Below are 26,609 nucleotides of genomic sequence, written 5' to 3'. Positions count from 1 at the left end.
TCCTCTGTTCCTTTGGTTAGAGGAAGTCACACTGAGTACCTCTGCTAAGCATAATCAGTGGCATTCTTCCAAATGCATACATGACATTTGTCCCAATACTTGGATCTGATCTTATGTGGTCATAGAATTCATGCAATTACTTCAGATTAAGTCATACCGGAGTAGGGTATGCCCCTTTTCCAATATGACTATTGTTCCTACAAAAAGGGAAAATGTGGACCCCGAGACTCACAGGGAACAGAGAATATCCTGTGGACAGTGGTGTCATGCTACCACCAGCCACAGTGGGGATGTTTCCTCCTGCCATAACCAGGTGCTCCATGACCGCTTGTTAATGAAAAACTGTAGGTTATTGTTTAGGTTTCAGCTTTTCTCTTTCCATAAATGACCACCTATAAAGCTCAGCCCTTCCTTGTGTGGGTGAAGGAGGCAAACACAGCTATTATCTCACTGATTTTTAAAAGTCCCCAGTGAGAGCTGCCAGGCAGCCTAGGGGACAAACTTGGGAAGCTGCACCCAAGAGTGATTTTGCCAACATCTGCAGGCCAGATTTCTTCCTAAGACACTTGGCTGGAATGATCTGTATTGTTAAAAAGTGAGCTCAACCGCACATCAAACTAAATTTAGGACCATCCCTTCCACATATAAGTAACTGATAAATAGGCATGATGGACGATTTTTTTTTTAAGAACAACTTATAGAATTAGGCTGATTGTAAATGTCTTATGGGAAGGAAAGAGCTGCAAGTCTCACAAGCAACCCTCCAAGTTCCAACAAGCAAGGTTCAGGGCAGTTTTAGATAACCTCTATCATCTCCCATGTGAACTTTCCCACCTACAGGACAGGCCAGGCCAGCCCTGAGCTTGTACCTCTGCACAAGTGGCACACCAGGCCAGGAGAACACGAGGTGGCAGTAAGTGCAGGGCTTGCCCAGGGTATTGTCCTATTTTAGGTGGTCTCCAGGGTCCCACTGACAACATGGGCACAGGGTAGCTATGGTGGGTAGATGAGCTAGAGTGACCTCAGCAGCCCCTGGACTTGGAAATGCCCGCAGGAGTGCCCCCCAACAGCACTGGGCCGAGAGAACAGCAGTGGAATCTCGTTGTGCTGAATGAGCTTATCACGTGGAGCTGATGAACACACAAGCAGAAGCTTCAAAAATGGGTGAAAACGTGAGAATCTGAAACCACGGCATTTCATATTCTGAATACGGGCTTGAGACTCATCAAGGCTCAACAGCAAATAAAAGCAGCCAGTTTTACAAATGACGTTCCTGAAGGGTGGTTTTTTGAAAATAGTGAGATATGGATAGTGGGATGGAGGGAAAGGAAGCCGGGTCTCCCGCGGGCTCTTGGGGGAGGGAAGCCCTGCTCACCTTGGCGATCTGGTCGAACTTCCCAAAGAGCTCATTCAGCATGTGCACCAGCTCCCCCGGGGAACAGTCGCTGGCCAGCCGCGTGAAGCCCACGATGTCGGCGTACAAGATGCTACGGGAACACGGGGTGGGGACAGACTTAAGGCTTGGCATTTGTTAAGAAAATCATGACAATTTTTCCATTACAAGAGTATAGTGACTTTTATACTTTGTATTTTCATGAGAAAGATGTTATTTTCTTGGAGAGAGAATGTATAACACTTTTGTTAAATTGCCCATTTAAGTGCTTTTTTAGTATCCAGTTTTTGTAGTTAAAATGAAGAATTACTAGGGAGAGAAGTCCCACCTCACCCATGCCCCAGCCTGGCCTCTCTCTGGTCACCTTTCCTCTATGTTTATGTGATGCCTATCCTAACTTCCATCACACCTGGGAAACTCTGCATGCTACTACTTGAATTGTTACATGATGTATATATAACACTCCTAAGGTGGGAGAGGCAAATAGTAAAACCCAATCCTGATTGGAGTGCTTCAAAGAAATAAAATGGAATAATGTTTATTTATTTGTTTATTTATTTACTTATGGTACTGAGGATTGAACCCAGGGGACTTTGCCACTGAGCTATATCCCCTGTCCCTTATATCTTATTTAGAGAAGGGTCCCACTAAATTGCTTGAAGCCTTGCTAAGTTGCTAAGGCTGGCTTTGAACTTGTGATCCTCCTGCCTCAGCCTCTTGAGTTGCTGGGATTATAGCTGTGTGCCACCAGGCCTGGCAATAATCTTCTTCTTTTTTTTTTTTTTTTTTAAAGACTACTTATCAAGTGATTCTGGAGTACTTGCCACCTGCCAGGATGAAGCAGACACGGGATTTCTTCCTGATCTCAGAGTTCAGTAGGCTTGGTGCATCCAGTGAACGAAGGCATCAATAAATGTCTACCTACACTCTGGATAAGCTCTATAAAGGAACATGGCAGAGAGCCGGGAAAGAAAGCTGGGGATGTGTGGAGTACTTGTTGAGGAGTCCAGGGACGTCACTGTGGGGACTAACTGCATGGTCCCCTCCTGGGAGGAGCAGAGGGTGGAGGCTGCTGTGAGATTGCCCAGGCCTGTGTACAGGCTTAGAACAGGGACACACAGCAGCCACGTGCGTGACACTACCTTTCCTACACAACAGCAGTTCTCTGACTTGTGGAAAGTTCTTATAAAGAAACCTAAATTCCTCCTGGTGCTTGAACATTGAGATGGAATATGCTCTGGCTTAGGAAGCTCCATGAAAGAAAAATAATGAGCATTTCATAGTCACTGTTGTGGCTCTTGGATAACAAAAGCAACACACAGAAAAGAACAGGGCTGGGCACCTGGAGAAACTGCAAACTTGTACTTTGCTGATGTAAAGGCAAAGCCACCAGAGAAAATGACATGCTCACTCCTCAAAGCACTTGGCTGAATAGCAGGGGCTTCAGCAGTCCCACCTCTGGGTGCACATTCCACAGCTCTGGAATCAGGGACTTGAACAGACGTGCACACAAACCTTCTCAGCTGCTCTGTTCACAACCGCTGAGACAGAAGTAACCTGAATGCTCATCAACACATGAATGGGTAGACAAAACATGGTGTATACAGAAAAGGGGAGTATCAGCTGGTAAAGGAAAGGAAATTCCAACACACGCTGCAACACTAGAAGACATGGTGCTAAGTGAGAAACGCAAGGTACAAATGGCAAACAGTGCATGATGCCTCCTATGTGAGGTCCCCAGAGTAGACACACCACAGAGAAAGCAAGCAGAATAGGACCACAGGGGCTGAGGGAGGGGTGTGTGGTCTTGTTGCTGAACAGGGACAAACGTTCAGTGTGGAGTGAAGAAAATGTCCTGGGGTAGAGGGTAGAGATGGTTGCAGGACATGATGCATGTGTTTAATCTCACCAAACTGTACATTTGAAATGGTCAATATATAAATGTTATGAATATTTTATCCAAATAAAAACAAGACAAAAAATAATATAGCACCAAGCAGCAGGGGCCCTGCCAGATCAGGGCAGGACCTCTCCTCCTTGAGCTCAGCACCGGCCTTGGCTTTACCTTGAGAGATGGACAGCAGCACAGGAGACTTCTGATAGTTCTAGGAAAACCAAGGCTGTGGGGTGCAGCTCTCCATTCTGCCCAGATGACCCCTAAATCCACTCCTACCTCTCCCATGATCACATGTAGAGGCAGGCAGGGATGGCTGACCCTGAGCTCTGGTCCAAAAGCAAGGATTAAGTCTGCCCATTCAGAAAAGAGCGTATGACCCCCAAGCAGAATCAGGAGGCAGCTGACTCTACTTCCTCTTGTTCACAAGTCCACAGTGCTTCCTGTGGTCAAGCTTGTGGCGGTCAAAGCAGCCCTGTGATGAGTGAGCTGTAGATACCTTAGGCAGGTGTACAGGTTATTTGGCAGCGGAAAATTCTGAAGAAATAAGCAGGCTGGCAGTTCTGAAATGTTCACGATTGTGACCTAATGTGCAAAGAAGTATAAGAGAAGAACAGGGTACTGTGGGCCACACAGGAAGGAACCTGACCAGGTCAAGCCTATTGTAAAGGTCCCTCTGTCTGTGCATCCAGAAGCAGGCAGGTGAGTTAGGACCATTTCCCTGGAGTCCAGAAGAGCCCTGTGGAAGGGCTTTAACTGTTTATAGTAGGGGGCAGTGGAGAGAAGCAGACAGATGTGGAAGGAGACGGACCCGATGTTGTCATTAATTGGATGTTGGTGGGCTCATCTGGGAAAAGGAAGCGTGGAAGATGAAGACGAGGCTGTGAAATGGGGTTTAGGAACCGAGGTTTGCACAGATCACAGCAAGCTCTAGGGGAGACGGCTAGTTCATCGTGGGTTGTGTTAGTCTGATGGTGCTGTCTTGGACACCCCAAGCCTGGGTAGTCCTGTATCGGTCACATGTTAGCCTCATTTACAGGGGGATTAAAGTCTTGGGGGAGGGCTGGAGAGAACAGAGGAAGCTGAGAGCCCTGGCCACACTGACCTACAGGAGAGGCTAGACTCAGAAAGCCACAGAGGAGACTATGGAAGAGAACAAAGGAAATGAAATCCCCTGGAGACCAAGGGACTGCAGGACCAGGTCAGAGGGTCAGAGTTCCCACGTGGTCAGTGGGATGCCATGCAGATGGTAAGTTAGTTCTGTGGCCTGGGGGTTCCTGAGAGTGGCCACTACAGCAGGGAGAGAAGACGAGGGAGGGCATCAGAGAGTGCAGCAAACTCCTTCTAGGATTTGAGCTAGGAAAGAGAAGGAGTTAGAGAGGTGGACGCTGCATGAGATTAAGGAAGGTGTGCTTGTTCCTGCTTTATTGATTTTATTGAACTTTTTTAAAGTTATGGTTAGTCTGTGAACATTTCAGAACTGATGGGCAAGACTCAGGGAAAGGCCACAGAGAATCAGGACACAACAACACAGTGAGGTTTTACCCTGATGCCGTGTTATTATTTTTCTTTAGAGAAAAAACAGGAAACGCTATTAACAGAATAAAAAAAATTTTCTTGAATGTTTCAGTTCCTTAGTTCTGACTTGACTGATTTCTTTATAATCTATTTTCCAAAGTCAGTTTGTTACTGTGTGTTTACATCTTTGTATGGTTGGGTCATGCATACTATTGACTCTGTAGAAGTTTTCTAAGGTCTGACGTCAAGTTAAACTTATCCTTGCAATGTATTTAGGTTTTAGTTAAAGTTTATTTTCATCAAAGCCTTGACCTAAAGCAGCTGGTCCAAGAGGCAGCTGCCTGAGGTAGAGAACCTGGACTCAGGGGTACACTGGCCAGATCCCAATTCTTGTAGATGCTCAAACAATTTGTGGTGATGTTTGAACTATTGATCAAGCACCCTCTCTGACAACTCAGCTAACACCACCAAAGCATAACAAATGAGGTGGAGACGTGCACAGGTTACTTACTGAGATGACTATTAACCTAGCATAGAAAGTACCACATCCATCAGTGAATCAAAGAACAAACCAGAATGGGTGGGGCATGGAACCCAGTGATGGACCTGGCCCTGCAGGGAGAGGAGGAGTCCCCCTATTCAGTTTGAGATGAGGGCCCCTCACAGATCCTCTCTAGAGGTCAGGAGAGATGGAAGCCTCAACATTGTTCTTATCCTGTGAGACGGAATGTTAACTTTGTTGAGCATCTACTGGGACAGGGATCTGCTGGTGTGCCCCCGGGTCCTGGCGCTGCCCCCCTGGACCAGCTTCCAGACCTCACAGATCTGGCCACAATCGTACGATGACAGAAGGTTAGCTTCCCAGGTGCTACGATTCCAGGGTGACTCCCTGAGAAGCCAATGTGGTCATGCCAGCCTCTGCACAGCAGAAACTTCATGATGAATTAATGAAGCTGCACAACAGTCCCCTGTGGCCTCTGCCACTAGTTGTCCATCACAGAGGCCCTACCCCCAAAATCCCGCCCTGGGACATCAGTCCTTGTGCCTGGAGAGCCAGGGACACTCCCTCTCATCGTACTGCACCCTGGCCTTGGGGATAGGACCCACTGTCCACCTCTCTCCCTCTGTGAACAATCACAAACCATGGAAGGCAACTCTGTCCACTAACGAGGACCACATCTTCTTATCTTAAATCTTAATTGCCCAAGAGGCACAGAGGGATGAATGGGGTGGGACCTGCTCCACCTGTGCAGGACCAACAGCTAGAGAGGAGTGATGCTGTCAGAGGAGGCTCGCAGGGGGGACGGCCCCTGACAGGCAGGCGGACCCCCAGGGCCGCGGAGGGCCTGGGCATGCGTACCTCACGTTGGTGTGCCGTTTGACGTACAGGTTGTGGAAGTTGTTTGTGTTTTCCATTTGGCCTGCTTTGGGGCCTTGCAGCCTCTGGATGATCTCAGCTTTCATTTCCATGGCGATGTGAGCGGGTAGCAGGGAGAGCAGAAGCCGCTCCTAAAACCAGGGTGGGGGGCAAGAAAGAGTGAACATGTTTCAGACAACTGTGGAGACAGCCAAGAGGTCCTGGAAATCACCACTGACCTGGAAGGAGGCCAACGTGGGACGCTTTCCTATAAGTGAAAATATAGATCCTAGAAATGCATATTGACAGAAAAAAAATCAAAATTTCTGAGGCCAATGTATGCTATTATGTTATTTATTATTTTTTAAGGTCTAAGTATGAGTGTTTTTCAGCGCCAAGAATAGAGAAAGGCAAAGCTATTTCCCCAAGGATATTATTTATCTATTTTGATTCTAAAATAGTGAAGCAGGAATGATATTAAAATCCTAGGAACTAGTGGTCAGTCTAAGATAAAAACACTCATTTTTGCCTACTTGTTCATTTGAGAGATGAAGTGCAAGGTTTATTGCACTTTGGAAAGACAACTAATATTCCACACGTCCTAAAAAAGCTAGTTCTGTATATTCCAATATTTCATTTCCTCTGTGATGAGGACCCAGTATCCTTTAGAGATTCAAAATTATTATCAAAATGAGTAGAAGTATTAGCCTCTGCCAAACAGCCTCTATGGGAAACTGCAAGCAGAACACAAAGACGCAGCACACAAGCTTTTGTGAATCTTTGTGTATTTCTTCAAATTTGGCAAGTCCAGTAAGTAAGAAATACTCACGTGGCATACTGTGCTTGCTTTAGAATATACTTATTTTAGTTAGAGTGGCATTGTCTTAGACTCTTTAAGAAAAATGCATTTTTTGAACAATTATCACAGAAGTGCAACTTTGAAAGTTTGCAGTCATTCTAGAGGACTTTTGAAGGTTAATCTACTGCATTCCAATCCTCAGCGGGCTCTCCAGGGTCTGCATCAGTTTGTACAGATGGTGAGTGTCCTTCTGGACTTGGTCTGGGGTCCCCACAGTGGGGCAGGCACATTGCCTCTGGTGGTCAGTACTGGGCCATGGGCTGAGGCTCCATGAGAACCCTGCATTTGGACATGGTGAGTCAGGACCCTTTTCCTTAAATTTGTCTTTCTCTGCTTTTGAAATGCCTAATGAAGGAAAAGCCTAGTATGGCCAGCTTTTCAGCCTAGCACTGTCCCCTCTGTCTCCCTGGGAGGGCACTGCAGGTTGCTGGCTTTCCCCTCTGCCACTTCCTGGGTCTCAGCAGAGGAGCTTGAGCATCCGCCCCTCCTGTCCTGCATGTCCCTTGGAGGGCCCAGCAGGATGGAGTTCCTATTGCCACCAGTGACAGGCCCCTTTCAACCACGGCCTCCCTCCCTGTCCACTCCCTCACCTTTGCCCCCAGAACCACTCCAAGTGAACAACTGCACCCACATCCTGTCTTGGGGCCCAGGTGGCATAAGCCTAACAGTGACATTTCCAGGCCTCGTCCCTCCTCCTCTTATATTCTGTAATAAGACTATGCCAAACCCCAAAGAGCCAGTACCTCCCGAAAGACACAGATTCCATGACCAAAAAAAAGGAGAGTCAAATATAGTAATTCTCTCCCACCCCCAGTCTCATTTAGCATCCAAATATAAATTATGATCTCCATTTTAAACCCAAATGTAGAGGACAACCAACTTTTTATAAGTGGTTAGAAAACACATAGAAAATAAAATTCATATGTTATGTAAAGCAATTTTTTCTTTTGTTGTACTTAAGAATTCAAGTGAATTTAGTCTGCAATAAAGATTAGGGAACAGCTGACCAGCCGCACCAGAGGCTTCCCCACCATCTTGTGATTCCATCAGCAGAGGGCACAGCCTCTGGTTGGGCTCAGGAGCAGGACCCAGTCTCTGTGCCCATCCAGGGCTGGGCCACAGGAACCTCAGGAAGGATTGAGCTCAAAGTGGTAAAGTCAAAACTCTTTTTTTTTTTTTTAAAGTTTGTGTTTCTCCCTTTTAAAATATCTCTGACCTAAAAGAAAACCCCAATATTACAGACTTTCAAGCTCCACAATCTTTCCTTTGCCTTCCCAGGAAGTCACTGGAGAAACCAAAGCCCAGTATTCTGGCACACAGGACAAATTTCAACCCAATTGGTAATCTGACAAGGTTAATATTTCCATTAATATTTCAGCTTTTTCTGGTGTAGCTGCGTGTTCTGCCAAATTATCTGAAAGCAGCACACAAATTTAGGTGCTTAATATGCCAGATATCACTTAGCGAAATTATCTTCCAAAGGACAATGGACAAAGTCCTTCAGGATACTTTTGGAAAGTCAAGTTGTCCATTAAGCTGATGGATGCACACCCCTTGTTAGAAATGCTTGTGTAACGACAGAGAACTGATTCTGGCCTATTCAAAGTTTATCCAGTGAGTAACTTGGCTTGGTTTGGGGGTTTTGTTTTAACATGCTCTTTTATAAAACCTCCAACTCTTTTTCAAAAGGAATAATTTTTTTCCTAGGACTCATTTTTTTTTAAGTGGACCTTATGAAAGACCTCTAGAGTGAATTTAGTAAATTTCAATATTCTGTTGATCAAAGTCCAGGGCACTCTGAACTCCAAAGTATTTTGAATATAATGATGCAAAGCAGTTACAACAACTATATTTTATGCTATTTTTTTGTGGGAGAAGGTTGATAGAAAAACCCAGTGTGAACAAAGAGGACCTGTGCTTAAATTTTGAGCTAAGGCATAGTGATGTGTATTATACCCTGTCCCTTCAATAATCCACACAATAGTAAACCTTTAAAGTTGTCGAATCTTTCAAAGGGAAGATAATGGTGAAGGAAGATAATATTCCTTCCATAAAAATTTGTAAATTTTTCTTATCCAGAATGTTCTCCTCTAGTCATCATTTTAAACGTGATTTGATCCCATCAGTATGCCAAACCAGCACAATGAACACAAGGGGTGTTGTTATAAATTCTTCTCTTTACCAAAAAGAGTACCTACCAGGGCGGCCAAATATCAGATCCTGAAGCAGCTGCTGGTCCCTATGTGGCTCCACCACCCACCCGTGGGTCAACCCTGCCCCGAGGGAACTCAGTGCCTACGTGAAAGGAAACACTAAAAGCTCTGCATTCTGAAGTTACCTGTGGGAATGGGAAGAGGACGCACCAGGACTCCCCAGCTCACATCAGCTCACACCTTCTCTTGCGGTCTCTCAGGGCCAGGCATCCTCACCCGCCCCAGCTGCATCTCCAGCAGATCCCCAAAGTACTAGAGCTTTCTAGCCAGCACTGCAGTGTTGCTGCCTCCCCTTACCAGCCAAGCTCCTGTCTCCAAGGTGCCTTCTTGGAGTGTTGGCATCATCACCATCAATCACACACACCGAGTACACTGGGTACTCCTGTTTGAAAGGTCTTGCTTTGCGTTCCTTTGACGAATCATACAACAAAACAAAACAAAGAAGCCATCATTCTTACATCGGATGGAGAGCAGCTTTTCGCAGTGGAAAGAGCTGTGGCATGGGAGACGATGAGCGTCTTCACCTTTTCTCTGCCATTTCAGTCAAATCACATCAGCCTCTGAGCCCCAGTTAGGGTGTCTGGGAAATAGCCTTTTGAGTAGGGGAGTCGGGGCCTCCACGTCTCCGTGGATTCCAGCACTTCATGTTACCATGGCTGGTCCTTTCTGGAAGTCGACACCCCTGTTTCAGAGACAACCACATCCTGCTGCACATGCCTAGTAATAAGTGTCCCACCCAGGACAGAACCTAAGCAATCACACCTCACGGGGTGGTTCCAACAGCGAGGGCAAGTTCTGGAGAACAGGGGAGGCCTGGGGAGGGAATCCAGAGCAAGCCCTCAGGGAGGAGGCTGCTCATGTGGCTCGGGAAGAGCACCCCAGCAAGTGAGGAGGGAGAGGCGAGGGGCCAATGTTAAGGTGGGACACTTGTGGCCAGTGCTTCTGCACCTGTGCGGAGGGAAAGCTCCCTGATTACCTCACCACCTAGGGAGCTAGAACACACTGTGCACATGAAAATCAATACCCACTTCAGAAAATCACCATTCTCTCTTGCAACCAACAAGTTCTTCCATAGCTTGTAGAGCTGGTTTTCTAATTCAAAAACCCTGGTCACATACTATAGTTTCATTGAAACAATTTTAACAAAAACCAGGTGGCGAAATAGAGATAGATAAGGATCAGAGAGATTCAAGTGAGGCAGTGGTCACCTGGGGCATCCAGATAAACCTTGTGCCTTCCAATTGTAGGACCACAGGCTACTTTCCCCACCCACTCTGATTTGTAAGTTCACGGGAACAACCAGAGAGCTTTTAGAGAGCACATTGTAAAAAAAAGTTGGAAAGAATGAATTTACCACTCACATGTAATTCCTATCCAGTTAAAAGAAGTTAGAAGAAAGTGCTAATCAAGTTGAATTATAAATTATGTCTATAGTCACTGATGACAGTAAATTGGAATTTCCAGACTTGAACTGTTTACCATCAACTGTCAATTCAATTCTCTAAAATACAGCCTCTAGTGGAACGGAAATCATTCATAAGGGCAAAAACCATTCAGTCCTCTGCTGAGAGATGATGAAAGCTGATGATGCTTCTTAGAGCCAGTAGAGGGACACCAGGGCACAGCAGGCACTCAGAGCAGGAGGACAGCTGGGGTCTCGTGAAGTCTGAGCACAATGCAACACGGCACCGACATCCATCACTCCACCCAGGGGGAATTTCATCAAACCGATAAGACCTCCTCACTCAGACACCATCCAGTGAAAGGCACGCCAGAGTGAAGCCGACCTCATTAGACTTGCCCTACGATGTCACCTACCCACAGATAAGGAGACCCTGAAATGACAGTGCAGGTTGAATGACCCTGTGGAGAAGACGAGTGAGACTGGCCACAGTCCTGGATGTGGACCAGAAATCCAAGGCATGGTGTCCAGGTGGTCAGGCACCACGTTCTGGAAATGCCTCTGTGAAGAAGGTCGAGGTGGGCATCAACGGAAGGAGATGGTAACCAGAGATAAACAACAGCGCGCGTGGACCACAGATTGGCCAAAGGATCTCAGGAGCAAAATCAAACATCTTAACATCCAAATGTGACCCTTGAATGCAGCCACATGCTCTAGGAAATCAGACAAGTGACAAAGTTATGAAATATGAGCTGGCCATCTCTCCTCTCCCTTCTGTGTTATTGTTGTTGCTGCGACCCTACCTGGCCAGAGCGACTTAGAAGGGGGAAAGTTTATTGTGTCTCCCAGTTTCAGAGGTCTCAGTCTAATGGCTCAGGGCTCCGCGTGAGGCAGAACATCATGGAGGACAGGTGTGGTGCAGGGGCGCGGCTCAGCTCAGGACAGGCAGGAAGCCCCGAGACAGGAAGATGATGGCAACAGATCCAGACCCCAAGGCCATGCCCCCTGTGACCCACTTCCTCCAACCACACCCTACCTTTTTATACCTACCGCGTAGTATTCAATTCCAATTATCAATCTGTCAAACGCATTAGTTCACGGATGAGCTCAGCACCCTCATAATCAGGTCTTTCCACCTCTGAATATTGCTGCATGAGCTTTTGGGAGGACATTTCAGGTCTAAACCCATGACCCCTCCCTTGTTCCACTGGTCACAGGCTGGGCCAGATGACCCCGTCTGACCCATAGAATGAGGTAGCCGTGATGGGTGCTCCTTCTAGCCGTCAGTTTTAAGAGCCTGAGTCACGACTTTTGCTTCCAACTTTTTGGCCCCAGCAGTGATCTGCCTAGAGACTCTTCACGTTGGAAGGTAGCGGCCCACCCATGCTGGACAAGAACAAGTGGGACACCATTACTCTTGCCAGCCACTTTGATTTGGGAACAGTACTCACCACATTACACTGTAACTTTGGGGACAGACGCAATGTCTACAGTGCTGGTCACACTAACCCCTGTCCTCAGTCCTTGTGTGCACAGGATTTTCACAGCTGTCCTGCTGGGGTGGGATTTAGCTTACCCACTTGTGTAGATCCCTTCTTCCCTGAGCTGAACTTCATGGTGCAAGCTCTGGGAAGCTGGGCTGTGAACCACTGATCCCCCCACACACACACACACACACTTACAACAGAGGAAGCTGAGGCCACCAGCCTGTGACACACCTGCAGGGCAGGTTGTCACAATATTGAAGCACCGTGCTGCCAACCCCTCGCGGTCTGCATTGCAGGCCTTGAAGGAGAGGGCTGGGCCCAGGGGATACGGTTGCTTCAAGTGGTGTAGGAAGCACACAGCGCAGGAAGTGCTCCTACCAAATATGGGGACCGTTCTGCACTCATTTACATTTCTTCTTCCACAGTTAAAATCATGAATCACTTCTCTGAAAGATATTCTCTGTCTGAAAGCTGAAGAACTGAGAATTTAGCCATTCTAAGCCTGGGTCTCAGGTGTTATTCTACATACACACTGTTATTGTCCATTTTCTCTAATCAAAGTCTTACTTCTCACTGGATGCAAGAGCAATGGGTATAACCAGCTTACCTGGTTACCCATTGCTCTTGCATCCAGTGTCACAAGCTGGTGTCACAAGTGTCACAAGCTGGTGGCCTCAGCCTCCTCTATTCTAAGAATGTCACAGCACAGTGCCACCATCCTGGGAGACCCAGGAAGAGCAGGAGAAAGCACACCAGCATCCAGTCCCAGGGGCACCTCCAGAGTCCCCGTGGCCGTCCCTGCATCCTCAGGAGACTTGGGTTCTCCTCTGTGGTGTGTGGGTCTGAAAGTCAGGAACTCAATGTAACCACAGTGAGCTGACGGGACGCATGAGGTGGGAGGAGGGCCATAGAAGGGGGCCCCACGCAGGAGGGGACTGGTCCTTACGTGGTGCTGTTCATTTTTGCCTGGAAGGAGGTCTGAACTCTCACGTTTGGGCACCTGGAGTTTCTGACCCAAGAGCACAGAGCTCTCTGTTTACATGGAAGTGGACCTCTCCTATTGCTCCTCAGTTTCAAATCTGACTCCTTGAATGTGGATTCTGTTCAAAATTCATTCTCCCATTCAATACACATGTTTCCATTGCTTTCCATGTACCAGTTTCAGGTCTAGGACATTTGTAAGTATTATCCCACTTAATTCTCCCAATGACCCAGTGAGGTAGGTACAATGATTTGCTCCATTTCTACAGGAAAGGTAAAGACCAAACAGGTGATGTGAACTGATTATGTCACACTTCAAGGAGGTGATGTAGTTGGAATTTGAACCAGGGGAGATGGTTGGTGGTGAGCTTCTCTTAACTAGTTTACTAAATTATGCACAGGAAAAAAGACAACATACAGGAATAGACCCAAGAATAAATAGCATGCTTCAGTTAGCATCAGGGATCACTATCCCACATGATCCCAATGTGATCGAGTCTCTTAATTTGCAATGGAGACAGAGGTCCTTTCCTTTGACTATGCTGAAGTTGGAGGCTTAGGTCTCAAAGTGAAACGGTTCTTAGGACAAGTGTCACTAGCTTTCTGCACCTTCAGCAGCCCCCAGCCTCTTCCCCTCGAGCCAATCCAGCCTAGGCCAGAAGCCCTGCCTGAGCAAGCCTCGGGTCTTTCCTTAGGGTGTGGATGTTCTGGAACATGGCCCCGGGCCTGTAAATACATACAGTGTAGTTTAAAAGAGTTGGGGCACAAAGTATATGGAGCTAATATCCAAAAGCTTTTTGGAAAAGACAATGCACCAAGGACATTCTTCACGTTTCTCTCCTGAGCACATGACTGGGCCCTGAAGAGGGTCTGTGCATTTTCTCCTCTGAATGCAAAGTTGCCTCTTGGTCTAGGAAGTGAGCCAGGAGCCCCCAGCACTGTCAAAATCTTAAAATTTGCTTATTTGTCTCCATGTGACCTCCAAAGACACAACCCAGGAGGTAACACCCTCTAAACATTCTGCCTGTCCTCAAACACTGGTTGTCCCCTGGGGCCCTGAGGCATTTGGGGCCCAGAGATGTGCCTATCGTTTCTGCACAACAAGGTTCTGTGGAAAGAATAGTAAGGGGAAAAGAGAGGCAGCAGAACTGCACGAATTCCCGCTGCATTAATCCAGCACTGCGCTGAGCTTCCTCAGATAAAAATTAAAGATGCAAGCAGCCCTTGCACCACAAATCTGCACAGCACCAAGCTGAAGGCCGCCATAGTCATAGCATTTTTTTTCAAATGGAACTTCAATGAAATGACCATGGTTCAAACTTCTCTTAGTCCTGTGTGTGTGTGTGTGTGTGTGTGTGTGTGTGTGTGTGTGTGATCAAAATGCCTGACAAGATCATCTCAGATGAGGAAAGGTTTATTTTGGCTCATGCCTGCAGAGGTCTCAGTCCACGGTTGCTGACTCCGTTACAGAAACATCATGGCGGAAGGGCTTGGAAGAGGAAAGTGGCTCAGGTCATGGCAGCAGGGAAGCAGAGTCAGAGGGACAGGAAGGGGCCGGGGCACATGTAATCCTGAAGGCCTACTTTCTTCAGTCACACCCAGTCCACAGTGGCCACCCAGAAGTCCATCCTAATTATTAATCCATCTGATAGACTGACCCATTGGTGGGATCGCAGCCCTCACAATCTGTGTCCTAACAGGGCTCCCTCTGAACCTGGCTGCTTTGGGACCGTGCTTCAACACATGAGCTACTGGGGACAGTCCATCTCCAAACCATAAGAACACTCAAGAATAAAATCTCTCTTGACTGCAGTCCCAGCTGCTTGGGAGGCGGAGGCAGGAGGATCACAGGTTCAAAGCCAACCTCCGCAATTTAGTGAGGTATGAGCAACCTGGTGAGATCCTGTCTCAAAATGAAAAATAAAAAAGGGCCTGGGGATATTGTTCAGGGGTTAGACACCTGTGGGTTCAATCCCCGGGTTAAAGAAAACAAACAAACAAGAAAACAAAGAATCAAAGCTATTTTCTGCTTCAATTGCCTGACTACATGCCTGGCTCATGGGCCTAAGTGAATCTTCATACACAGGATATTTCCAAGCTTGATGTTTGTCTTCAGAAAACACATTCCTAGCAACTGAATCACAGATGTCTTTCAGGGACTCCTCCTTCCAAGTGTCACTGGTAGTTCTTTCTCTAGAGAATCGCATCACATGTTAGTTTTAAAAAAGTGATTCTCCTCCAGGATCTTACCCACTTTACTACCTGACAGTGACCGAGCCCTCCACTGCGTGATAAGACACCATGCACTACACCACCCCCTTCCTTTATTTCTTCCTCCTCTTCCCTCGGCCCTAGGAGCCGGCTGCCCTGAGGAGCACAGTCCCCTGGGAGCTGCACGGCTGGCACTGCCAAGTCATGATTCTCCAATTCTTCAGACAGGCTTCCAGTCACATCCCCTCCTCCCTGACAGCCGTCTGTCCATGGGCCCCCCATCTGCAGCTGGTCCAGCACTGCATGTTCACCCTGGCCGTGGCCCTGGGGCTCTACCAAAGCCACCTGTCCACATCAGGTGTGAGTGGACCAGAATGTGCCCTTTCCACATAGCCGCCCAGTCCAGACCCAGAGCCTGGCTTGAGGTGGGCGTTTGATAAATGTTCACTGGACAGACACAGGAACGAGAGTGTGAATGTGTGACCAGATGCCTCATGGCACTGTGATCAAGGTCTCCACGGAGAAGCCCACAGATGGTCTGAATTTTTAATGACAGAAGTCAGGATAACGTCTGGCCCCAGCTCTGGCACTTACGACATGGGCAGTGGCCAGCTGAGGCTAACTTCTAGGCCCTCAGTGTCCTTGGAGGCTGAGAGGGTCAATGTCCATTTCTGCTGTCTCTTTCTGTTGTCGGTCTCTTCCGTTTCATCAGGTGTTGGGAGGGACCTTGGGGTGACCTTGAACTTGGCAACACAAATGGGAACATATTCCGAATTCTGGGTTGAAAACTGTTGCAAACCTGTACTCGTTGTCTCTAGAAGAAGTGAGGGGGAGATGCACTCGCATGTGTGTGTGTCTCTGTGTGTGTGTGTCTATGCCATACGCATGTATGCTTTTTAGTTTTGTCATGATACGCATTAGGGAATTCTGCCTGCATAGATTTATAGAGGAACCGCAAAGAAGGAAGAGAGTATTAGTTCACGTATTTTCTTGAAGCCCTTCTGATTTCCCATCTTGTAGAGCTGATGAGCGGCACTCTCCTGTTTGGTATTCTGCAGGTGCAAGTCCAAGTGCTCATGTAAATTACTCGGGTGAAGGCTCCTCCTGTGTGGCTCCCGCTCCCCGGATGATGGAGGTGCCGCATGCCCAAGAGGGAATGAATCACTGATGAACCGAACGGCAGCCCTGCCAGAGTGAAAAGAAGGCAGGGGTTTTCGCTTTTCGGGTTTTGGGTCTTGTGTTGTTGTTTTGTTTTTGCCAGGAAACAAAAATTGAGATCAGCATGGGAATGAAAGCCTCGGCAAAGGAGAAAACTCTACACTAAATTTGAAAAAAAAAAAAAAAAAACCACATAGTTATTGATGAATGAATAACCACATCACCATATGTAAACTTGGAGATTCTCATCTTTGTCATGATTATGAAAATACATTGTCAAACAGTAACAGTTTGTTAAGAGTGTTAAGTTTTCACGTACAGAGCCGATGGCTGGTAGAATGTCGAATCCTATGCAGGGATGTCTACGGAAAACCATGTGCTGTTCTCGCCAGCTGTGCATACACACTGACGGAGTTCAGCTTTGTTTATATTGGGAATGTATCTCAGCCATCTATTGCCACAAAATCAATCCCCCCCAAACCAGTGGGTTGGAACCACGATGGCTTTCCTCATGGTTCTCCTCATGGACTGGGTGCTGGCTCCTCTCCAGATCGTCACGTGGCTGTCTTCTGCTGGAGCACTGGCCAGGTCCTTGAGATGGCCCTGTCTGGCAGTTGTGGCTGGGAATTTCCTGGGCTTTGGTTTCTCTCCCAAGTTTGGCCACTCATTCTCCTAGCCTAGGTGACACTGGCTTCCATCCTGGTGGTCTCAGGTCACTGTCCTAGGAATTGGAAGGAGATCTCAGGTCCTCGAGTGGCTTGGGATCCATAATTTGCACAGGGTTACTTCCCCATTTATATTAGACAAATTAAGTCATCGGCCCTTCCAGACTCCGGGATGGAGAAAAGCTGAGTGCATTTTCCCACTGGACACAACAGAAAGGACAGACTCCTCCAATATTCATAGTTCCAAAGGTGAAGTCATTTCTACGGTGAATCTGGAGGCTTCACTAGAAGAGAAGCCCCAGGAATTGGTAATCCAGAAACTCTGAATTCAAGTCCAGGCTCAGCTCTCTTGGATCCCAAGGTGACCTTCTGTGAATTCTATGGTGTCCAATTCTATCTTCACTGATCTCTCATCGGCTCATTCTTGTCTGGACACTTGGCCCAGGCTGGACTTAAACCAGGTAGGATAAGACAGAAGGCCTGGGCCTTGGGCAGGAGATGGGATGGCCACCATCCCATCTTGGCAAATAATTCTTAGATTTGCCTTAAAACAAACACGATAAAGAGTGAAAATTAAGCAGCTGTCTACAAAAGCGATGAGTCATTTCCCATTTATTTTGAGACTGGAGTAGTCATGAATCCATGTGAATTAGAAAGAAGGCTTTTTAAAAAACAACAAAATCCTATTGACTTTCAGTCAAGAAAATAAAAGTAAACAAAAATCAGATATGATTGAGGATATTTCTTTTAGTAAGCAATTTTGAAAGAAAATGAAGAAATGAATGAAATGGCCTTTACACCTGTTCATGATTAATTCTCCAATGAGCCAGCGAAGTAGCTGGCAGGTTCTGCTCTCTACTGAGTGATTTGGCTGACATACTGTTCCAGTCGTTTACAGAACATACCATGCCACACTGCTCAAAGCAGGATTCCTCTGCCTATGACATGCAGCTCTGCTGCCACGGACATCTTTAAGAGAAGCACTGGGAGTTTTGACTCAACAGCTGCACCCCAGGCTGTTTATGCAACTTGCAATCCAAACTGAGAAACTCAAATAAAACAATACCTCTGGTCCTAACTTATCATTTAATCAATGCTGTAAAGCTACAGAGTAAAAATAATCATGCTTCAGAGTAACTGGCATTTAAAAAGTGAAGTATTTGTTAACTTGGAGAGTAATCACCTGAAAACATCATGCTGATAAATGCTTGTGTTCACTATGGTCTATGCAACCAAAGGCTTCTTAGCCGTGAACCTGCACCCTTTCCTGCTGCAATCAGCTGCAGATCAACCCAGTTCCAACCACAATGCACCAGTATCAATGCCCAGCATGCTCCCTGGTCTCTTCTACCTCAGCTAAAAGGCACTGCAAACCTGAAATCTCCCTGTTGGACCCAGCTCCATTGGTACAATGCTGGGCCATTTCATTGGTATCACTCTGAAGAGCAGATGGCTGATTCTCTCAGCACACTTTCTTTCACTGAATTTTGTATTTTGTTTTGTTCTTACTTCTCCTTTGAGATCTACTCTTGACTCTCGTATAAAAAGAAATTAAAAAACCCCTTCTTCACTAAGAAGGAGCTTAGGGGTTGAAGGGATGAGGTCTACCAGGGTCTTGGGACAGGGGCTGGCACTCAGAAAGTCTGTGTGTGAGCCTCGACAGGCTCAGAGTCTCCCTCGACCCTTCAAGCCCACGATCCTCACTCATTTCTCTGAGCCAGGACTGGTTACAGTCAGACCACTGTCTTTCCTTTATTCATGAACTCGTTCATCTGCGTTCCTTCTCCTAGAGGTCGTCCAAATCACTTGGGAGGGGAAGGAGTGAGCGGGCAGGGATATTGCATTTTACCTACGCGTTCCTCACAGTTCTAGGAGTTGATTTCCCTATTTAAAGATCAGTAATTAGGGTTTGAGTTTTTGTTAACCCTAAGGATATGAACAGCATAGTTGGCCACATCTCTGTGATGTGTCAAAACCATGGAGCAGAACTTCTCTCCCTTGGTAAATATTAAAATAGTTCAACATTTATAAAATGTAAAAAAGAAAATTCACCCAATACCACCAAATCACAAAATGGGCACGGTCTAGTATTATAACAAGTGCCAAACACATAAAAGGTCATGAAGAGAGGAGATTCCAGGGCTGGGCACAAGATGGGGCTGCACTTGGCCCTGTCCTACCGAGTCAGAGGATCTGGACCCACACCACGAACCTGGAGCCAGGCAAACCCAAGGCCCTTCCCTTACTGACTCAGGGACGGGAAAATCACGTGTGATAGAAACAGATAAGGGACAAAAATGAGGTGGAACTGCTGCTCTTGGTTAGAAACAAAGGCCTGGAGGTGGAGGGATGGATTTCAATCCCATCTGTCCCTCATGGAAATGAGAAATGCTCCCTCCAGGGGTTGTGCACACTCCGTCTTCAGAAGACCCCCGCTTCGCTGTCCCAGGGACCTCTCCCATGCCACCACGGCTTCCCTCTGCTGCCCCACTCCACCCCACTGCAAAACAACCGAATGAGCCTGTCTGCCCCTCGGTGGGAAAAGACAGGAAGTGAAGGCCAGAATTCTGGAAGTCAGGTGTGCTGGCTACTCTCAGGTATCTCTACAGGTCCCGGACAGGTTAGCCCCACGACCACCAGCAGCAGCAGCATCATAACTAATGGGTACACTGAGACTTTGACACTACTCCCGTGTCCACTTCCTGCTGGTGGAGCCTGAGCCCAGGGAGTAGCCCTTCCTCCTAGGTCATCTTTCAGTTCCCTATTCTCTCCCATCCGACAGGTGGGGGTCAAAGCAGGCAGGGAAGGTGCGTACCCGCTGATGAAAGGTTATCAATGGTAGGAGCCCCAGGACCAAGCTGGTAACCCACATGTGACTCTTGGGAACAATGGAACATCTCTAGGATGTGCCCTCTGGCATCTTGATCCCAGCTCTGTGTCTCCCTGAGAGGCCTCTGGTGTGGAGAGCTGTCATGGTCACGTTCTTCTGTCCTGGTCCCCCTGATTACTGGTTTTGCTGTGGACCTCCACTCTGAACCAGCAGCCCAGCCCTTGGCCTCCCAGCAGGGAATGCTTGACAGAGCCTCAAGATGCCTCCCGGCGTCCAGCTGAGCTGGCGGCAGAGTCAGGGTAGCTCCACACACAGAAGTGTCCAGTTCCAAATGTGCAGAGTGCTGAGGTGGACAAAGCCTGCTCCAGACATCTGGTCACCCTGCCTGTCGTGGCACTGCATGCCTTTAAATTTCAGTTTTACTTCAGCATGCGATGGAGTGACTAGGTCAATACAATTACATCCTCTCTGACCACGGCTTCTCCAAGGAACCATTTTGTCTGCAGAGGTGGGGCATGCTAGCAGATGCCTCAGGGATAAAGGGCGGAGTTCTGAGCCCAGGAGACCTGTCACTGACAGAGTCCCCCTCAGACGGCCTGAAAAGGGGCAGGGAGTGAAGGGTTAAAGCGTGAGCTCCCCGCCCGGTCTGCAGCAAAGACTCTGCTGCCAGGCAGCGTGGAGCAGCCAGAGCCCACTGCAGGTGCAAGAGTGCAGCCATGAGCCTCATCTGCAGAAAAGGAAAATTTAACTTCACACGATCTTCATGTGCCATGGAGCAATGTTTAAACACACACACACACACACACACACACACACACACACACACACGCCTAACAGTGGAAAAAGATTCAGTCCTCATGCACACAAACACGGATGGTGGCTGGATTTGCCCACAGGCTGCAGTTTGATGGCTCCTGGGGAAGAGAAAGTTCTCTGAAAATTCACACACAAAAGCACCGGAGAAACATTAGAATTGTCATTCACGATGGAATGGAGGACAAGAGTGGCAGTGCCTTTTATGGTGAGGGCATCATGATGATTTCCATAGTGTCTCTCTGTGCTGCCCGACGTGTGGGAGTTTACAGTAAGAGTCATAAATAGACCTTCTTGGGAAATAACTATTTCCAAATTATTACCGAGTTCTCAGTCCTGGAGGAGACTGCAGTGGTCAGAGAATGGGCTTCGCAGTCAGCAAGTCTGAGTGTGAATCCCAGCTCCCACATCCTCCTCCGGCCTTGATGGTATTGACACCTCAGACTGAGGTGGCTGGTGGCCTCCAGGTGGCATGGGAAGGCAGGATTCGGGATGGAGCAGCGAAATAAGGTCGCTGTATTAAAACCAGAGCTCTAAATTCAAGTCGGAGCTCGGCACTGTCTTGAATGGGGCCCCAGGTTACTCTCTACCCTTTCTGGCCTCAGTTTCAACTCCTACAAATGAAAGGGCTGGACTGAAAGTCTCCCTGTCCTTGCTGTAGAAGATGGTGGATGGAGACTTCTGTCACACTTGTTTTTACACAAAGCATACAGGAAAAAAAAAATCGACTTAAGTGTAACTGCAAACAAAAGTGTCTCATTTCCCCCACTCAGCAGCTAATGCTCCAGCAGTCAGAATTCAGAATACATGTTGCTTGATCCACAGAGGCAACCTGTAATTTGTGTGAGAAAGACTTAATTTAGAAGAACGCACATGTCATTTTTTTTCATAACCAAGTAAGAGTTACAATTAGTTTGATTCATAAGCTGTCACGGGCGTCTCCAACAGACGCACAGTGAACAATAAGAAGTTTCCCAGGCAGCTCTGGGATAGAGAGCGAGCTATTTCTCGGTGGTGTAATTAATATCAAACATAAATCCTCCTCCATTTCCCTCTTGAACATTCCCAGGCTCACTGGAGCACCATCTTCTGAGAGCATCATTAAGGAGGAAAACACAGAATTCACTCACTTTCGACTGCATTTTGCTGTGTAGCAACCCACCCCTGGGAAAGTGTCAAAATAAGTCGCAGTGAAATGCCCAAAATAACTGAGAAATAAGAAATGCCTCTACATTATCTCCCAGTATCACAGACATCTTGATGTGCAGCAGAATTTTAATAATAATATTCTACCCAAAGGCAGATGAATCAAAACCTTTCCCATTGTTTGACGTACACGGCGAGGAGATGCGATATGGGGTTCTCAAGAAGAGGGCTGCTGTTGATGGGAGCGGTCAAAGTGCTGACAATCATTTCATTCCTCTCGCCCAATTCCTCCCTTGCTTATCATTGATCTGTACTATTAAAAATTGACTAATTAAAATCCCATCAAGGATTGAGCTCATCAAAAATAAATAAAGCACTACTTACATATCAAGTCTCAGAGATGTCATTAACTGGGGTCTGGAAGAGCAGACATGGGGTGCGTGGTTGGCTTCAGAGCTGGGTGTGTGTGAGATTTCCTTTCTATCTCAACATCAAATAGAAGCCCCACAGCACAGGTCTTTGACAAAGCCATTCAGTCCTTAGATGGCCACACCAATAAATATGACCATTATTTCTTTTAAAAGACTATCAAGTGTCTTGCACATAATCTGCATGGAATGAATGTCAAGAGAATCGGTGACGTTTGAGACACCAGATCTGTCCCACTACTTGGCTTCCATGGCCTTTGAAACTGTAGGCATGGGACAAGTTAGGAGGAGCAAGCAGAGAAAGGTGGCAGGGATCACTGTCTCCACAACTCAGGGCCCTCGGCCCTTCAGATGGCTGGGTACACGGGGTCAGAAGCCACCAGCCGGCCCTGGCTGTAAGCGTCTCAAGGTCCAGGTGGCCTACCTTTGGGTAGATCATACAGTGTTTTTCAGGTACCAGCCACTGAATGAAAATAAAGACCATAAGTATCAGAACATGAAGCCAATACAGTCCACACCAGCAGCACGTCCTCCACCGTGAACGGTGGGTGGGTTGGTGCTGGCCTCCTGTGTGGCAATGGCAGGCCTCAGACTCTACTGGCACAGAAAACCCAAGGGTTGGCAATGGTTATGATGCTTTCTAATAGCTGAGGACCCAGGCCCGTAAAGCCTGAGCTTTAGGGTCCTAGAGCCCACCCCTAACCAGCCCTGCCCCCAGGGAAACCACTGCATTTCCCAGTGCAGAAGCCGCTCCTTGCCTCCATTGTTAACTTCTTAAGTGGTTCCCACAGTTCAGCAGTGGCCTTCGACCTGTGGTCAGGATTAATGCACGTAAGAAAGGCCTGTGCACACACATTGAGAATATGTAGAAAGAGAGAATTGTCCCTGCCGTGCCCCATCCTCCCCAAAATATAAACCTTACTCTTTCTACATGAAATGTGCACTATTCTCTTCCTTTAAAATGCTGGTTGGAACCCACTGAACTGATATTGTAACCCACTAACCAGTGAAAACCCAATTGAAAAACACCCATCTCAATGATAAATCTAAATTCCACAGCCTGGGATCCCCAGTCCCCTGGGATCTGGGCTCTCATCTCCCCCTGCACCACTGAGAAGGATTCCAGAATCAGCAAGGACTGAGTGGCTGGTGGTCAACCTCAAGTCTCCCATCTCACTTCATATGCCCGGGTCAGAGCTTCATAACACAAGCTCCTTCCAGTGCCAAGCTCAGCCTGGAAGACTGGGGAATAAAGTGCAAGAAAATCTTCTTTGGCAAAGTTCCTGACCACAACAAAATGCAATGTTATATTCCTTTCTTTATACAATTAAAAAACTCTTTCTGTTACGCTCTATTATTTTCCTCCAAACATCCTGTTTTTAGTAAAAATGCTACCCTTACTTGATGAGTCATCATTTTCAAATGTGTTTTTACTGTTTTAATTCCTTCATGTTATTCTCCTGATTTCTAATACTCTCTCAAGTAACCTTGTGTATTAATCAGAGTTCGATAAAGAAAACAGAAACCACAGGATGCTGCATCTCTATCTATCTATCATCTAAATAATTTTATGTTAAGGAAACAATTCACATGATCATGGGAGCTGGCAAGTTCAAATTGTGCAGAGTAGTTCGCTGGCTGGTGACCCAGAGAAGAGATCTTGAGATGCATCTGAATATTTCATCAAATGCCAGGAGCCAGCAGAGACTGAGCAAGCTAGAGACTGAGGACAAACAGACTCCATGGACAATACCTGGTCTTCATAGAGGAATCCAGGCCATGATGTGAGTTAGTGATTGAATTGGTAGATGTTTTAATAGGGGTCTGTACCCAGGTACAAGGGGGACCATGGGGGGACCAACTCTCCAGGGAAGCCCATTGTAAGAGAGGAAGGATGGAGATGCAGGAAGCCAGGAGAGCTCCGTCAGCTGAGCCCAGTCCAGGTGCTGAGGCTCCTCACCCAGGAGCTCAGTCTGCATGGTGCAGGAGAGGGCAGAGTGTTTAGAACCACAGACCCAGGCCAACACACTGCGGTAGACGCTGAGCACAGCTGCAGGAACTTGGGCTTCACAAGAATCTTAAGTGGGAATCTTAGCTCTGTTACAGGCCTCACAAATGAAGTGCCACCACCCTGTGTGTTTTCAGTGACAATGTTCCTGGGACAATGTGAGTGCTAAACTAGCACTGGCTCCTCCTGCCTGCCAGCCTAGAAGGCCCTTGGAGGCACAGGGAGGTGGGTGTCCCGAGATCTTGCAAAAAGTGATGAAAGACTTTCCCCTGAGAATTAAATAAACAAACCAACAGAACACACAAATGGACTCAGAACAGACATTTTAAAGAGCAATATCTACCCAGCAACTGGTCAGGACCCGATGGAGAGTGACAGAAATGAGGCTGGGCACCAACTGAAGCAGAAGGGAACTGGGGAAATGACCCTCCAGGTCTGTCCAAGGGAGGACCAGGCAGTGTGTCACCGCAGCCTCTACAGAGGGGGCTGGTGCCCCAGGAGCAGTGGTGGCCCCCGTCACGACAGCAGCCCTCAGCTCCACCTGCTCTGGCTCCTGCCCCTGGGGCACAGGTGCAGCTATACCTGGCCTCCAACACGCATGACTCGAACCCATCTGCACTGGGGTGTCCTCCTCATGACAGTGGAGTCCCTCCATGTCGGTTCCTAGGTGATCTGCTTCCTGCTTTCAGGGCAGACATCTCTATGAGCCTGGGGCATGGGAGTTGCTTGCCAGCATGGGTGCACACTCAGAGTGCGACAGGCTAAATTGTTGAGGCCAAAAAGTGGAAGATCCACCCTGACTGGGAAGAAAGCGTCGGCTGCCGTCTGAGAAGCTGTCTTGATGTACACCAGCTGGACAGTGAGAAATGCAGGGGTCACCAGTGATCACCTGGTGCCTTACCCTGCACCAGGGGGGAAGAAAAGGAGGACAGCCACCAGTCAAGCCTGGCATGGAGCGTCTACTCCATCCACGAAAAGAAAGTCCTTCCTTACAAGCCCTCTATGAAAGTGCAAGTCTTATTGGAGAACAGAAATAGCTCTTTACAATTTAGGAAAACATTTTAAAATGAGTTTTCAATTCAGCAGTGAGAAGGGAAAAAAACCCACACATCTTTTAGCCTGAATAAATCATGGCTATGTTCCTTGGGTTATTTTGTCCCAGCTTTTACCATTAATTTTTTTTTATTAGAAAGCTTTATGAAGAGATTCTTTTGAAATGTTCATATAACCTCAATTTTTATGGTTCCCATAAACAGAAAGTGCTAGTTTTACCTTGAAAAACCATTTCTAATTTATAAGGCTTTGGAATACCCCACCTGGAAGCTTCCAGCTTGAGTCAGAGGAGCAGACAACTATCTTAGGCTGCAGAGATCCGCAGAGGACTCTCCCAAGAGTCACGCTTTGGAAAGCACCTTCCAGCCCCACTGGCTGAGTGGTCTCCACGCCTCCTGTACCCAGTTTAGAGGAAGCAATTCCCATATAGCACACACCTCCTTCCAAGGGAGAGTTCAAGGATCTATAAAACTCCAGGTAGAGTGTTTCTGGCCTCAGGTGTTTGTTTGATCTCTGGGTCCCTCTTGCCAGAATCCTGACCCTCCCAGGGTTTGGGCCTGAGTTCCTTCCACCAGCCCCATGCAGTACTGTATCTACGGAGGGCTCCTGCTGATCTTCCAGAACCCATGTGTGCAAATCAGTCATAGAAAAGGAACTGCACTCCAAGCTCATGCTAAGAACCAGAGGAAACACCCTTCCCTACCTCATCTTCCCCAGTATGGGATTCCCCTCAGCCCCAAGGTAGAAATACTGAGTTCAGAGCCTCTCAGTTAAAATCCAAATTCTTGAGGTTCCCTGGTAGGTGTGGGACCCTTGAAGATAAGGCTGGAAGCTCCACAAAATGAGGGTGGCCTTGAGCCCATGCAGAAAGTGAACGGGGACAGTGCCTGTGGCTCTAGAAAGAGTGCTTTCTTTTCCTCAGGCCATTTGGGCTGGCTGGGGAACGCCCAGGCAATGATGTGCAGGTGTATAGAACTCTTTCATTTTGTTGTCAGCTAAATCTATCAATCTGGAAGAGGTGTGCATATCTCCATCCCCTGCAGTCACTTAAAAGATGATAATTCTCAGTAGTAGCAAGAATTCTGCTAGTGATACAAAAACCAAGAGATCAACAGATGGATACGTTCATAAGCTCTATCTCCTCCGGATTACTGGGTTTCTCACTGAGGCTTCTAAATGCCTACTTAACCCAA

At 47.4% G+C, this 26,609-nt stretch overlaps 1 protein-coding gene across 2 annotated transcripts in view; it reads right to left on the bottom strand.

Moving 5' to 3' along the window:
* Positions 1–26,609, bottom strand: part of Adcy2 (adenylate cyclase 2) — a 375,018-nt gene that overhangs the window by 108,241 nt on the left and 240,168 nt on the right. For both annotated transcript variants that reach the window (XM_026397066.2, XM_077799966.1), the window contains exons 5-6: positions 6,166–6,314; positions 1,376–1,487 (exon numbers count right to left, since the gene is read on the bottom strand). In XM_026397066.2, the coding sequence (XP_026252851.1) occupies positions 1,376–1,487; positions 6,166–6,314 (261 nt within the window). The remainder of the gene's footprint in view (positions 1–1,375; positions 1,488–6,165; positions 6,315–26,609) is intronic.

Source organism: Urocitellus parryii, chromosome 1 (assembly GCF_045843805.1).
Source record: "Urocitellus parryii isolate mUroPar1 chromosome 1, mUroPar1.hap1, whole genome shotgun sequence".
NCBI lineage: Eukaryota > Metazoa > Chordata > Mammalia > Rodentia > Sciuridae > Urocitellus > Urocitellus parryii.
Note: the sequence above shows the minus strand (reverse complement) of the source record. Positions and strands in the feature narration are given on the sequence as shown.